Here is a 16831-nt window from a genome sequence, read left to right on the forward strand (position 1 = left end):
TACTGCCAGACTGGCATTTCTTTCGAAAATCCCTTTTTATTATGCCCCATATACCTTTCATAGTGTTCATATGAACTCTGGTTTTCAAATCCTTAAATATCACTCCTTAATTTACTTAAAAGGTGAACCAAGCCAATTAACCCGTTCGCGGCGGGTACCTCTGTTACCGAAGCATTTTCTCGGGACGACGCTTTAACCGGATGCATCGTCGTGTGGGGACGGGCAATTTACACTGCTAAGCCTAACTTTGGAAAAAAATTATTGTAAGTGAAATTTGTCATCCAATTTTCCCAATTTTGGGTACGTTATGAGAAGAACATTCAGGTAGTCGTCAGATTTAATTTTAAGCCTTTATTATTATATTTTCCTTAAAAATTTTATAAAATACTCATTCTAGAATAATATAATTTTCCCCTTATCCCACAAATAAATATATATGGAAAAATATCCAAACAATCGCAGATTTTATTTAACACAACACACAATTAAAATAAAAAAATATTAAAACTGTCTTTCATAAAAATTCAACGAGCAAACAATGAAAAGTAAGCAATGTTTCAAAATGAGACAGTGTAAGATATTCTTTGAAACATGGGTGTACGCAAAGTCCAACATTGCATTAGTCACAGGAATATAATATCTGCTGCTATTTTACTCAGCAAATTTGACTCATTTAGCATTTGTATATGTTCTACGGCCAGACAGTGCTTTCATTTTGCCATTTAAAAGAAAAAAAAAAAAACTTTTGCTAAACGATACAAAATATTCGTCTCAGTGCCAGAAAACTCAAAGAGTAATAAAAAGTCTGTAATGATAGAACATCTACTCTACTATAACCAATAAAAAAATAAGAAAAATTAATAAATTAAATTAAAAGTATTCCAGAGCATCCAGAACATGTTCATTTGTTTATATAAAATGATGCAGTAAGAGCCATTACATTACTCAACACTAACGAATTAGCGTTTCTGTATATTCTACGTTTAGATGCTGTTTTCGTTTGCCATTAAAAAAAGATATGTGTCGCTGACGATTAAATATATTCATCACAAAGCACGAAAAATCTAAGAGTAATAAAAAAAAAAAGGAAAAATATAAGAGTAATAAAAAAATCTCTAATGATAAAACATCAATCCCACAAAGAGACATTACATTGCTCAGCACCCACTCATGAATCTCACTCTCATTCCGAAACAAAATACCAAAAATAAAAATCATTGCATAGGAATGAAGGTAGACATACTTAACTTTTGATATATTTTCCCATAACAGACATACAGCTACATCTAGCAGCAAAAAAATATTAATTAAACGTTCTATCTAAAAAGTCAAATGTGTTACTCCCGGCCGGTAGAGTGAATTAAATGGCGATTCAAATAATGACACCGGGCCGCAAGGTAATGCTCGCTGCTGATGCACATATGACACGTCCGTACTGAATGGGTTAAACCTTCATTTACACATCAGTCAGTCAATGCTTTCATTTCAAACCATACAGAAACTTCAGGTTAATATTAACACTGGCAGCCATTTTATGGTGTAAAGCACAAAATAGGCAACATACTTCTTAACTGACATTCAATGCAGAAATAAACACTGAGAAATATTATCCCAAATAATCAAAATCGTGCAGTATAACCAATCACACCATAATAGAGGTTCCAAAACATACGCCATAAAATACTCAACGCGGCATGCAATGAACTGGAAGTTGATCTGTCAGAATTCCTTACTAAATGTAGTATTTCATCTCAATGTACTCCGTCTTTGATATGATTTAAATCAAATTCCTCGTCATTCTAAATATCATGATTACACATGAAATAGTTTTCTGGTTGCAATTTTCTAATTTCGACTATGCGTAATGTATGCTTTACGCATGCGCATGTTGAAAGAAATGTTTAATAAAGTAAACAAATAAATATTAAACCTTTTTTTTGTTAATTTTTATATCCTTTAGATCATAATTGCTCTTTACTTCATAAGTTACTGTTTCATATTTGTAATTTTATAATTTCTGCATGCCATCTTACCAGATTTAAATTGATGATCTATAATCCGGAAAAACCGATAATGTGGAATTGCCAAAGTCCCGACGAGTCCGGATTAAAGACTTTTGACTGTATATTAACATACGTGAAGAAAATAATAGAGTTTTAAGTTGGTTTGTGTTAGCTTCATACATTAAGAATAAAAAATACAAAATTCAGTTAATTTTATGATATGTTATTTATTATGATAACATAATTAGCTTAGGACATCGACTGTCACGTGCATAACCGGTGGTTTACAGCAGTCTCACTTTTTGCCATGTGCATTGAATGTAATTCATAGGTTTTTGTATTGTTTGAAGTCGTGTGAGTCACCGGTGCTTCACAAACACACAGATTTATGTAATCAAAATTATTTCTGTGTGCCTCCGAAAGTTGCTCCATATTTTTGGTTTCCGGCTTCTGGAAGCATTTATCCATAAATCATTGTAAGATTTTAATATGTATTTTGGTGTAATAACTTTTAATTAATAATTATTTATGTCAAATACAACTAGGTACTGAACTGATTTTTAGAATAAATAGGACAAGAAAATGCTAGAATTAAAAAGTAACCTGACAGAGTATTTTACCAGATTTTGCTTTGGCAATCAATGAGTTCAGGTTACTTCGTATTTGTTTTTCAATATTATGTTCTTAAAAAGTGAATCTGCCATAAAAAGTTATTGCATTTTATTCATAAAAACAATATTTATGCATTTTATTTTATCTGAAATCTGAGTAGGAGATTATTTCTAATTGAGATTTATATTTGTTTATTTTCAGGCAGTGGTAAGAACTGGCCTCCTTTGCCAGCAAAATGTTGTGTTGGGCCTTGCTTTTATCAAGATATATCTGTTGAAATTCCAAATGCATATCAAAGAACTGTGAGACTTATGTATTATATGTGGATATGTAAGTAATGTAAAAGACTTTCTAAATTATCAGAGGTACACGTAACCGCAACATGTATATTCTATATTATCAGACATGGAAAACTTATACATACCAGGGGGGGAGGGGGGGGAATTTGACTTTTTAAATTTTAGGTTTTATTTAATTTTTGGAAATATTTTGTGTTTGTAAAAATGTTCAGTTTTTTGTATTAATTTTGACTCTGGGTACAGTGGTTTTCATGAATTGAAGGAAAAAAAATCTCTTTCAACTGCATTATAAGCACAGTAAAAACTCAACTATCCAGAAAACTTTGAAAATGCCAAATGCAGGATATGTGAAAATTCCACATAGTTAAGCATATAGAAAATGAATATCATGGTAGAAACCCAAATGAATGACAAAATTTTCCCATCTTATAGTTATAAAATACAATCATCTTTTTTGTTACCGATTTGAATATCAATAGCCAGTATTTGTAAGTAAGTCATGCAAGATTTTGAAAAATTACATATGACATAAAAGGCAAATTCTGTAGGCCTTAAATGTACAAAAGTAAAACACATCTGATTATGAAATCCTCTCGATTATCAGAGGGCAGAGATGTATCTAAAGTTGTGGCAGTTATTCTGGCAGGAGTTCAAAAGAATGTTTAGTTAATTAGGTATCTTTATTTAATTATTAAATGTTTCTTTATTTAGGTAATCTGTAGGCATAAGTTACACTCATATATCTTTATTAGTTATTAGATATTTTTTTGTTAGATAATCTGTAGGTTTAAGTTACAGTTATAGCATATAAAAATTTTAAGCTCCTTATTATAATTTTCCACCTGGCATTGCATTTGTTTAGTCATTTTCAAATAAAATTGCCATATAGTTCCCATTAATTCTCCAAGTAAGCAATGATTTTATTCCTCAAACCTTAAAAGCTGTGCAAAGACAATAAATAAGTGGCATTTTCTTGATTATAATTCCAAAATGATCCTTTCATTTTGTAACTTGATTACTTTGTGACCAGTATACAATGTGACCAGTGTATATAAGACTTTAATTTCTGAGCATATATCAAGATTCATGTGCGGAAACTTTAAAGGTATTGTGACAAATGTTTTTGAACATGAATGTATGGTTTGTCTGATTAGAGAGCTATCTCACACTGCTGTTGATGACAGGACCCTGCAACTTTAAAAATAGGTAACTTACATTTTTTTACATAAAGTAAGCTGGTTTAGTGAGAATTAATCAGATTTACATGAAACCAAGTGTGTCAAAATTGTTACAGTGCATAGAGTGAATAACTTTAAGAAACTAAAATAAGAAAGTCTGGCCACTTGCAGGATTAATATTGATGTGCCCACATTGTTCTGTTGATCAAGCTTTAAGTTCTTTGTTGGCATTGGCTGACAATTTTAGGATAGTGATATATCCCCTTAGAGCACATTCCATTTTGATGTAAAAGATGTCAAAGTCCTTGTGGTAAATTCTGTTCACATATTGATAATTTCTTTAAAGTCTTGTTCTTCTAGTTGAGTTTGATATGTAAAAAGGATCATCTTTGGAATATTTGTAAAGACATTCATAATTGTCCAGGATATTGTCTGTATATTTTCAGACTGAAGTTTCAATGGGCTAAGATGCAGGGCTCTCTATCCATCTCAAAGAATGCATCCCAAACATAGATGTAAGCTATGCCATAATAGCATGTTTTGCTGTATCTAAATTATTAAGTATATCATATTTATTTACATTGTTGGGATATTTTAATATATAGATAGATAGCCTTTTGTATGGACCATAATTTTATGTAATTAGCTGTAGATGACCTGTAGACGCATTACTCTTGCCTGTGAAAACTCAACTGTAGTAAAACATTACACACAATTAGGAGTTCTAATTTTTTCCCCCAGCTGAGAGTGGTTTTTAAATAGTATGCATTTTAATTTATGTTCAAAAATGCAATTAATAAATTTTTTAATGTTATCAACTTAAAAACTGTCAAATTAAAGACAAAGTCAGTTATACTTTCAGCAAAAAATTTTGCATCAGTTCTCACAAACTATGTGGTAAGATTCGAGATAGTCTTTCCTTCAAGATTGAAATTTGCTTAATTTAAATGCAAGAAGTAATGCTTATCTTGCATGTAATTGGAAACGCATTTTCCACATTTAACTTGAAAGTCTCAATATTGATTTCTTCATCTAATGTATCTCCATCTTGTAATAACAGTTTTGATGCTTTTTGCAAATTCTCTTTGGACTCGATGAAAGATATTTTTACGTTGAATTTTTATCTAGATGTTTATTTCCCCTTTCTTCTAAAAAAGCTTTCCTATATTTCATGTATGATTTTATTTGCTATTCGTGGTCTATCAGCACATTTATTGTTATTTCTCTGTATAAATTTATATTAATCCTATATGTATATGAATGTCTAGTGTATCAAGCTATCATTATTACGAAACCCTTTGTAAAAGCAGCTAATTGGAAAATTATTTGTTCAGCTAGGATAGTTATTTATCTCATATTTTATTTATTTAGTTTTAAATCGTATCACCTTCAGCAATGCATTTGATTCTAATAGTTGGAAATAAAATTTCACTTCAGGAATGTTAGATTTATGGTAATGTGTGCTTTATATTGCATTAACTAATTTATTTAAATTCTAAATTTTTAGGTAATTCATGTTATGGCATATATTAAATATGTATGTTCCCTTATTTTCATTTCAGTTTATTCATTCCTTCTGTTTCTGAATATGCTGGGAGCACTTGCTGTGTTTATAGCTAATGGGGAAGGCAATACATTTGGTATTTCAATATTAATTTTCTTTCTGTTCAGTCCAATGTCTTTTCTGTGCTGGTTTCGACCACTGTATAAAGCTTTCAGGTAAGTGTTTTTTTGTTTTTTTTCTTTTAGATTTAGAAATTTTTGCGAATTTTTTCATTGAATTATAAGACGAATTTAATTTGGGATATTCTTGCATTCATACTTGCATACAGTCTTGCATTCATATTACATACATGTATTATGTAATTAAAAATTCAGTACTTCTTTATTTTAGGGGCCTGTAAGACTGAATCATTATTCAACCGATATAACTTACCAGCTCGTGAAGCACGAAGATAAAATTAAATGACACAATATACAGTAATAATAGTAATACTCACATGTTGTTTACTGAGAATATTTTTATGACAAGGTGATATTTCCGAAATTGCTTTCAATGATATATCAAAAACATAATTTTTTCCTATGTACATTTCCCACATAAATTCGAAAAGATATGATTCGAGGTAATGTCGAACTATGCCCGTTATTTTTATTATGTCACTTGACTAAACCCCACATTCTTTCTTCATTTTGGGTGTGAATACTCATTGGATCTACAAAATTGTGCTTATGGTTTCCAGTTTAATCAGCTTCTTAAAGCTGTTTCATTTTATATCCCTTCCAGCAGTCTCAGTAGATCCCTGATCCATCTTGTATATGTTGAGTAATTTTCTCCATAAATGTACTAACATCTCTATTCGAGATTTGAACGACAAAGCACTCCCCATACTCCCAGCATAGTCCTCCAAAAATCCACTATTGTAGGAGTGCTCTGTCACTGTTGTTCTTACATCAGATAAAAAAAAAATCATTGATCTCAACTATTTTATTAGGACTGCCTATTAGCTCATTGAGTCTTTGCTTCAGATGTGGGGAACATTTGTATTAAACTGTTTGTCATACCATTTGATGGATGTCAACTCCTGTGCCTAAAAATACATAAATCTAATAGCAGTGTCAAATGATCAGTTTCCAACATGAAGGCCTTTTTTTCTTTTACAATTTTTAACATTGCAGTTCCAAATAGTTTCGTTGTAAGCATATAGTTTCATGCTGTGTCCATTTTTGCCAATTGCTTTTCAGGTAAAGATGTCTTTTTTGAAGAAATGATATATATTTCTGTGTTTATATTCTATATTTGGTAAATTAAAAAGATCGTTAACCACATATTCACAAAAAAACAAGAACTATTTTTAAAACTTTAATAGGAATTTGAAACTTTTGAACAAAAATGAAACAGAATGCTAATATAAGAGCACGCTGCAAAAGCAAAAATATAATGCAGTGAGGTATAAGAATATACGGCTAGATTTCGCCAAAATGTTTTACTTGATTAGCAGTTCAATCTTGAGGGCCACTATAATAAGAAAGTACTGATTTGCTAATTTCATACATGTGTCATTGGCAGAGATATATCAAATGATAAAAGTGACATATTGATTATTAAAACCTAAAATAATCGTGGAATTGTGAAACCTAAAATAATCGTGTGGAAGTTCTGCAGGCATAGTGTATATGCAGAACAACAGATGTCTCTGTGATAGCGAGGGCTCTGAAATCAGTCAGTTGGCGAGTGTTGTGCGAGATGGAAGTAACCCGTGTTGAGCAGCGAGCTTACATCAAAATAGCCGTTCTCCGAGGGAGAAATGCGATGGAATGTCAGAGTGAATTAGTAGAACCCCTTGGAAATAATGCCCTGCCATATCGTACAGTAAAACGGTGTGTAGGAAAGTTTCAGCAAGGACATGTGTCAACCAGTGATGAGCAACGTTCGGGACGACCGGTGAGCATGCAGACCGACTTGGCACGTGCCGTCATCGAGCACCTCATAGATTAGGATAGATGATGGACGTTACTGGAGTTAGAGAGGGCAAGTGACATAAAAAAATGCACCGTCCACAGGATATTGCACAATGAGCTACAGCTACGCAAAATTGCTTCACGGTGGGTACCGCATGTACTGACGGAAGTTCAAAGGTGGGTGCGTTATGCAACATGCTCCGACCACTTTGCACGCTTGCAACAGAACAACGATCAACTCTTGTCACGAATAATCGCCATCGATGAATTTGGGCCAGGGCATACGAACCAGAACTGAAACATCAGTCCGCAGAGTGGCGACATCCTGGATCCGTCAGAATCCTTCCCCAGTCAAATTGATGGTGATCGTTCACGTATGATGTCAGGGGTGTCATTGTTTCCCACTTTGTTTCTCATGGCAGAACAGTGACCACACAGTACTACAGGTACTTCCTGGTGCGACAGGTACGACGTGGCGTTCGGGATAAATGTTCGTATCTTGTGGACAGTGCAATAATTCTGCACGACAATGCAAGACCACATAAAGCAAAGTGTGTACGGCAGCTACTCTGAGGTTGGAGATGGGAAGAATTGGAGCACCCACCGTAGTCTCCCGACTATTCGCCCTGTGACTTTGATCTCATTCCCAAGATTAAGGAACCAATATGTGGTAGGCAGTTTGCAACATAAGAGGACATTGCTAATGCTGTGCACCAACAGGTGAACCGATTCCCACATGGTGTGGCAAATGCTGAGGCTGATTGTATTCAGCGCCTCCCATATCGTTGGCAGCATGTAGTTATAGCAGGGGACTACATTGTGGGTCTTTAGGCCCAGGTTTTTCATGTCAACTTTATGTGTATTGTGCTATTATTCTTTTGCAAGGGGAAGGCCATATTGCCCTGTATACTACCGTAATAAATTCGTATGTTACAATATTTCAGTGCTATTCATTGCCCACACATGTAGTTAAGACCTTGTCTTTTCGTCTGTATATGCCACATTTTCCAACCGGACTGGTATCTTCAAGGAAAAATATAGTTGCCATGATTTTTGCCCCAACCTACTTATATATTTGCAGAAATAATCAGTTTCTGTACTTGTACTATGTAACTGAAAATTCTGTGCTGAATATATATAATATTTCACTGTATGAGTATTGAGATTTTTCGGTGGTTACATACTATCCTGTTGATCATGAAAGTTGGTGGATATGCTGTCAAATTTGTGCTTACCATTTTGGTAGAATTTTGAACAGATGGCTCTTTATTTAATCTCAGATCACTCTTTCTTCAATTGCATAATCTGTATATACAAATTGCGGGTAGAGCATATAAAGAACTTTAATAAATACAAGCTGAAGATATGAGGTTATTTGACAAATTCATTAAAACTTGTAGCAGTCATTCCAGACACAGAAACTTTCTAATGATAAATAGAAAATTAAAAAAAAAAAAAAAAAACTTGTGAAACTCAGCATCACATTAAATTGCCTATAATGGATTGTAACTTGAAAATGTTCAACTCTTGCAGTTCATAATTCTTTAGTTTTTTTTGTCTGTCCAAGAGTACAAAAGAGTTGTAGATGAAAAAAGAAAGCAAGTTGAATACTTCCATGGTGTTTTATCAAGAATTTATTGGGATTACATAAACCAAAGCAAAGACCTTACGAGTGTATTGTGACATCATCCTTATCCATTATTGGTGCTAAACCACCTTATTTGATATTTTTTTTTTTTTTTTTTGGTCTTTGTCAAAATAATCAATGGCAAAATATTTAAGTACTATTTTTTCTGTATTACATATGCTGATTTTTTTTTTATCCTTTATGTAGATTTATATGTTTTAAGTTAGTTCATTACATATATGACAAAGTGCAAAATGTTTTTATCAATATTACATGTTTTGAATTGTGTAAACCTAATAAGTTCCATTATTAGGTTTTCAGGAATGCTCTTTTTAAAATTAAATATGCAACAAAGAAATTGTAAAGTTTTATTTACATAAGTGCTTTTTGTTTCTTTCTGTGCATTCCAAGATCATTACAAAAATGCATTATATATAAAATATATTCTCTCTAATTTAGGTCAGACAGCTCATTCAACTTCATGGTGTTTTTCTTTGTATTTTTCTTCCAATTTATAGTTGCTGTTATCTATGCTGTTGGCATTCCAAATATGGGTGCTTGGTATGAAAATTTCTTTTCAATTGTATTTTTATAACAATTATTTTTGAATAAAAATGTCTAAATTATCACTTCATTTATACAAAATCTTTTGGTACTTGGATATAAGCTAACACCTGCAAATATACCATGAATATTACCACACATGGCTGCTTTCCAGCAAATGCTGCAGCAGTTTGGAAGATTGTTCTGAATTCTTTTGGACAGGGTGACTTTTTATGTTTTCTTTTTCTATTAATATTCTCTTTTTTTGGTTAAGAAAGGATGTGAAGTTTTTATTTCAACATCAGTTTTATCCCACTTAGACTAAATGTATATCTGCATGGCAATTTTTGTTACTCTTTTCCTGCAGAAAGGCTTGGAACAACATATGTTGTTCTAATTTTTACTGTCTTTATTAGATTTGCTGAGAAATAAAATATGTAGTCAGGTAAGTATTTTTTCGAAATAGATTTTAAAGAAATAAATAAATAGTAGTATGGGAATTTAATCACCACTTGCGAAAGCTTTTGACATCCATGCACGACTGTCCATACACTTCCATCAATAGGGGGTGAATTTCAACCGGTTTAACACCTTTTGCGTTCAAAATCGAATAACTGCGCACACTTCGCACTTGGCGGTAACGTTTATCGGGAGCTCCATTTCGAATGGCTGCCAAGCCAAGACTGAGCATCCGAGCGAAGCGCCTGCGTGCTTATGTGGTAGCGGAGAAGGCACTACTCACAACAGTGTTGCCAACAACCGTATTAAAACTTTCTCTATGTCCCCCAAAAATAGGAGACCTTTTTTTTGGGATTGCCCTCATATATATAAATATATTTATATACGTTTGGTGCGGCCGATTGCAACCAAAATACGAGGTGCACATCTACATGTTATAGCAGTCCTATATACAAAATTTCAACGTTCTGAGGCTACTTGTTTTTGAGTTATGCGAGATACGTTTGTAGAGACGCCACGAAAAATTCTCTTCAGAATTAATTTTAAAGCAGTTTTATAATTTTTTTTGAAGGAAAAGAGTATTTTATTCTGTCCTTACGTACAGATATCATGCAAAAACATCGTTAAATTGCATTCGATAGCGGTTAAAATGGATATTTTCGTTGAAATATGCTGCCTGAAACTTTTCGCGATTACAATACTTCCTTTTTACTTCGTACAAGGGTACAAGGAAGTAAAAAGGGGGGATTACAAAAACAGATGATGAACAAAGTCTGCTGAAGTTCTTGTCTGTCTGTCGAATGTTCTCTGAGAGTTTTTCTTTTTGGTGCAGGGGGAAATTTTTGTGTAAGGCAAACAGCCTTGTTATTTCTCCTGGCCACAGCTGGTCATTCCAAGCAAGTTCATCTCGAATTAGGTAGCAGAAAATCTGGTTATCGGTTACTGGATCTCTCCACTGCATCATTGCATTTTTATACTTTTAAAGCATGAAATGCACAATCTGCTCTTCTGTGATAGACATTTTCATAAAATGTTATTAAAGCAGCAAATTAACAGCTACAGATCAGAATTTATCTGGATGAAGCTGCATTTGCTCATTAGTATGTAAAATCTGAGAAAAATCACTCACAACAAGTTGTGTCTAAAAAATATTACTTATGAGAAACAATCAATTATTTCTAGGAATATGGTATTTTACAAAAAATTCCTGAGTTCCAATTCTCATTCATTGACATTATGTCATGAGAGATGTGCTTTGGTAATGCAATGTTAAATTGCTTACAATGTGTAAAAATAAAGCTGAAAGTTGGTTAAAGTGAAATTGAGTTTCTTTATTTAGCAGAGACAAGCTGCAGAAAATTACAAGCTATTTGATGTGACTTTGACTGTAATTGCCAGACAGTACCTGCTAGAATTATTAAAAAACTAAATAAAAATTATCAAGCTTCAACTATTAAAAATATATTTCAGTCTCAAAAGATGCTAATACATTGTTGGTAGTGTTGTAGCAGATGCTAGCTAATAGCCAAGTAGCAACCTTTTATTACATTTTATATTTTTAATTAATGAATTGCATTTATATATACATACAATATATGTGTGTGTGTGTGTGTATGTTAAGTATAACTTCATTAAATGCAATATATAAATATATATTCATAGAAAACTTTTAGTGGCAGAACAAATTTTTACAGTTTGTTTCATTAAAAGATTTCTATTGACACTTTAAGTACACAGCGGAAAAAAATGGAACAGTTCTATATCTCTTGTTCTACTGGGCCAATTGACAAAATTCAAATTGTGTTTTTCATATCTTGAAGGCACAACTTAGGATATATATATTAGATTTATATATAGCATTGTTCTAACATAAGTATTTTGACACAAAATTGGATGTTTTCTGAAGTAACATATAAATTTTTTTCCATATTTCGATTCTGCAACTCAAATTATGCCTAGATATTAAATTTTGTAAAATTTGGTGCGAAATTTACAGAGAAATTAAAAAATTTCTCAATAAGATCCGTCATCTAATCTCAATTGTGTACTTATCCATGAAATCTTAATCCAACATTTGGAAATGAATCTGTCATGTGATCTGAAATGAAATCTGGTATAAAAGGTAATTGCTGCTGAATTCCCTTCCTCTTCTGCTTCCACTTTTGTTTCTGCTGTATCTCCTTGCTGCTAAGCACAGAGAGTTTATTTATCTATTTTTGTCCATTGTCTAAGAAGATGTAAGCTCTATAAATCGGGTGGGGGGGGTTGAGGTGCATAGTACACCCACAGTGTTGATGTGCATTATCAAGGAATAAAATTATGTGTGGAATTTGCAGCCGCATTTGTCTCTTAAGTGCCATCTTTCTTAAGTGTCATGCAGTAAAGTCTCTTTAAATTATAATGCAAACAACCATCATCAATCCATTCCAACTTTCTCATTACACACATACAAGCCATCTCATTACACACATATATATACAGTGGTGGCCAAAATTGTGGACAGTTTTGGAAATTTTTATGTTTTTGAACTTTGTATGCTTATAGAAAATGTTACGTTTCGCAAAATGCGAACTTGTACATATAATTTTAAAGAAAATTTATTACTGAATTCAATACAAAACACAAAATTATTTGCAATGCAAGAAAAGTTATATGCACTTTAATGTAAATAAAAAACACAGTTATGAAGTGGTTTGTAATGTCTAGCTTTCCTGGCCAATCACTGTTCTTGTTGTGAGAACCAATCAAATGTTAGTAACTGTCAGTAGAAGCTGACATCATGTTTACACTTGAAACAATTCATTATTTTGCTTTGTTCTGTAGAAGGAGGACCTGTTTCTTATACACTGCAATAACATGTAGGAATTTTTGTAAAAATTTTTAATATTTAGTCAAGAAGCAATGACATCAAATAAAAAAGTAAGATTGAACACTTAGAAAGAGATGTAATATTATTGTCTTTCCTATGCTGAAATTGCAAGACAGGTGGGTGATTCAGTGATTAAATCTGGAGTCCAAAAGTTTTCTTTACGATATCAGGAGACAAATTCAATAAAAAAACAAAGAAGGAAAAGGTCAAAAATGGTGCACCACACACATCTATTGATGACAGAAGAATAAAAAGACTATGTCTCCAATATACAAAAATGTCATCAGCGGCCATCAGAAGTGATCTGAATGATGCTGGTGTTTCTGTCAGTTCAAGAACAATCAGGAGAAGATTAACAGATGTTGGGCTGAGAGGTGGAATTCCACGAAAAAAGCCTTATCTTAATTTTCAGCAACGAAAAAAAAAAAAAAAAAAAAAAGAAAAGACTACAGTGGGCAAAGGAACACATTAATTGGACAGATGATCAGTGGTCAAAAGTTATATGGAGTGATGAAACTAAGATATTGTTATTCGGTAGTGATGGCAAAAATATGTAAGACGTAGAATAGGAGAAGATCTACATCCTGACTGCATTCAAGCAACTGTGAAGAACCCAGTTAGTGTTATGATTTGGTCATGCATGTCAGCAGATGGTATTGGTCGCCTTCATGTCATCGATGGGACATTGAATGCCACAAAATACATTGACAGTATTCTAGAACCAAAACTTCTACCTTCCATCAGAGATCTCTTTCCCAACAATGCTTCATTTATTTTTCAGCAGGATTCTGCTCCTTGCAACACGGCCAAAATATCGAAATAGTGGTTTCGTACAAAGAGCATTAAATTGTTGTCATGGCCAGGAAACAATCCTGACCTCAATCCTATCGAAAATTTGTGGCACCGTTTAAAAACTCTTGTCCATATGAGGCACCCATCAAATAAAAGGGAACTAATTGAGGCTATAATTGTTTCCTGGCATCATGTAATAACGAAAGAAGAGCTTAAAACTCTTGTCAGCTCAATGAAACGTCGATGTGAAGCTGTAATAAAAAATAAAGGGTACCCTACTAAGTACTAATTCACTGCAATCATCACTATCTAAAGTATATCGATAACTATTATCGTTTAACTTTTTTTTTGTATTGCAAATAATTGAACTTTGTGTTTTCTATTGAATTCAGTAATAAATTCTCTTTAAAATGATATATACAAGTTTGCATTTTGTGAAGCGTAACATTTTCTATAAGCATACAAAGTTCAAAAACATGAAAATTTCCAAAAGTGTCCACAATTTTGGCCACCACTGTATATATATGTGTGTGTAGGATGAGGTTAGGCTTAATAATGAAGAAGGTAGTGGCATTTTATATAGCTTTTTAATAATGAAATAATAAATGATGATATGTACAGAATGAAAGGAAGTAGGATGAAAAGTTCAGTGCATCATAAAAACAGAATAGCATCACGTCATCAAAGAAACAGTCACAGTCCCTTCACCTCCACATTGTCAATGCTCCCTTGAGCCATGCTGTTGACTGTCTTGTCTTGATTTCCTCACTCAACTTTAAGAAGTATCTAGCTGCTGATGCAGTTGCCAGTTTGCTTGTAGAAAAGGGTGGATGACCACATGGCCATTCTGCATGGCCAGGCGTCATCGCTTGGGGGCGATCTGAAAGGAAAAGGAGGAGAAAGAAGCAGAAAAAGTGAAAAAGAAAAAATCAATGTTTTGATAGCGGATCTTCAGTTTGTGCACCACGGTTTCATCTTATCAGCAGAGGTTGACATTATGATGAGGCCTTCATGGCACCCTATCTTTCATACTTTGTAATAATCAGATGAATGAACTTTCATTGTCTCGTAAGGAATGAAGAATTTGGGACGAAGTTTAAGTCCAAGTCAAGGTTTCAGCTTAAGATTCAGTCTAAGTCCAAGTTTCTGTCTAATCTAGATTGGCATTTGGCCTCCAAGTTTGTATTTGCAGGCAAGTTTGCAACATTTTTTTATATTGTTGTATATTTGCTTGCTGCAAACGGAGAATCTTTCGTTGAGCTTGAATATGTAACACATCGTTTTCGTCATCTGGCTGTGTCTGTAATTTCATTTTTTTTTTAAGTCCTTTTAAATTTTCTTTGTTTATACGTCCAGGCTTTTTTTTCCCCATTTCTTTGGGTGTGAAGCAGCCAAAGAATATGAAACAGTAATTTTTTTCCCAGATATTTCAGCATTCTTTGTTACGTCAACAGCTTCAACTCCATCTTTTTCCTGTATGTAACTTCCGGTAGCATTTGGGTGTACATGTGATAAATTCAGAGTTATCCAAGATGCTTTTGGAAAAAAGTTTGGCAATTTGAGTAATCGTAGTGTCAGCAGAGATGTCAGAGACAAATAGTTTCCTTGGATTATATCACCTTTCTTCCTGTTTGTTTGCATCTGTTTTCGGCTTAGCAACATCTAAAATATCTGAAGAGAAAGCTTTGATTTCTTTTGTAGTGATATCAGTAGGCAAAATTTACAGACAGAGGGGTCTAGTATCTGTTGCTTCATCATCAAGAGTCTTCTGTGAAAAAGGAAATTTTTTCAGTTTTCAGAGACTTTTCTGTCATTGGAGTTTTTTCTGTTTTGTGTTCTTGAGTATCTGCGTATTTAGCGGGTGTCTTCTCTTTTGCTTGTTCAGCACATCCTTGTTCAAACTGATTCAGTTGATTTTTCACAGTTTCTTCATTATTCTGCATGCTGTGTTCATCATTGACATCATCATTAGCTTTGTGACTGTCATCATCATCATCTTTGTCATCATGATCATCCAAATCCAAATTATCATCATCCAATTCCAAATTGTCATGGCATCATTGTCATTTTCCTTAACTTTTTTTTTTTCTTCAACTGATTTTCATTTTCTTTTATTCCTTGAAAATCTGTCATAGCAAAGTTAACTTTGTGTGATTTGTGAGGAGTAACGATATGTTGAACTTCTCATGAATGTCGGAGTTCGAGATGTGTGAAAGATCAAATGGAAAATGTTGACCATCAGTAACAGCAACATTAACAAAAATTTGATCATCATTACTATTGCATAAATGAGTACAATCTTTATCAAATGTAAACTGAGTTTGCCATAGAAAGTCAATTCCAATAATCACATCATGCTTTGGTCCAGGTACTTCAGAAAAAGTATTCGATTCATTCGAAAAAATTGTATCCACGGGTAAAAACTCATCAATAATATCGTCATCGGAGGTACTTGCAGTTACTTCATCATCATCACTGCTATCACTAATAACTCGTAATCTCTTAGAACGAATGATGATGTCACTTCCACTATCACTTTCAAGGTCATTACTGTACTCTTCATTATCACTTCTTATAGCATAGTCACTTTCAAATGAATCAGAACTTGACATGGGTTATTTCGTAATTATCAGTATAACACTTGGTAAAAAAATGAAAACAATTTCCAATTCCTATAAAACAACTGCTACTGATGTCACTACAACTGCTCTCAATAATTGTGTAAAGCATACTAACCAACAGCAGCATCTTCGAATTCTCGATACAAAACAAGAGAAGCGCTGTCGTGCTGCGCCGTATTTTTGGCATACGACAAGTGAAGCGCAATAGCGCTTTGCTGGACTCAAATGGTTAATCACACTCCAGATGAATCTTTATGTAAACAAATGAAGGCGAATATCTGTCTCAATAGCGCACCTGGAAATTTATAGCTTCCAACTAACGCACAAGCTCAGAATGTTTCCTTTCAATGTTTTGGTGTGAAAGAC

General features: G+C 33.2%; 1 protein-coding gene across 4 annotated transcripts in view; it reads left to right on the plus strand.

Annotated features, from left to right (window-relative positions):
* The window catches only part of LOC118189135 (secretory carrier-associated membrane protein 1-like), a 58698-nt gene that overhangs the window by 29289 nt on the left and 12578 nt on the right, over positions 1-16831 (plus strand). For 3 of the 4 annotated variants that reach the window (XM_035359678.2, XM_035359680.2, XM_035359683.2), the window contains exons 5-7: positions 2817-2945; positions 5655-5811; positions 9641-9742. In XM_035359678.2, the coding sequence (XP_035215569.1) occupies positions 2817-2945; positions 5655-5811; positions 9641-9742 (388 nt within the window). The remainder of the gene's footprint in view (positions 1-2816; positions 2946-5654; positions 5812-9640; positions 9743-16831) is intronic. The other variant, XM_035359679.2, reaches the window with a different exon arrangement.

Source organism: Stegodyphus dumicola, chromosome 10 (genome assembly GCF_044657685.1).
Source record: "Stegodyphus dumicola isolate Sdum_Otavi_A_Nest chromosome 10, ASM4465768v1".
Lineage (NCBI taxonomy): Eukaryota > Metazoa > Arthropoda > Arachnida > Araneae > Eresidae > Stegodyphus > Stegodyphus dumicola.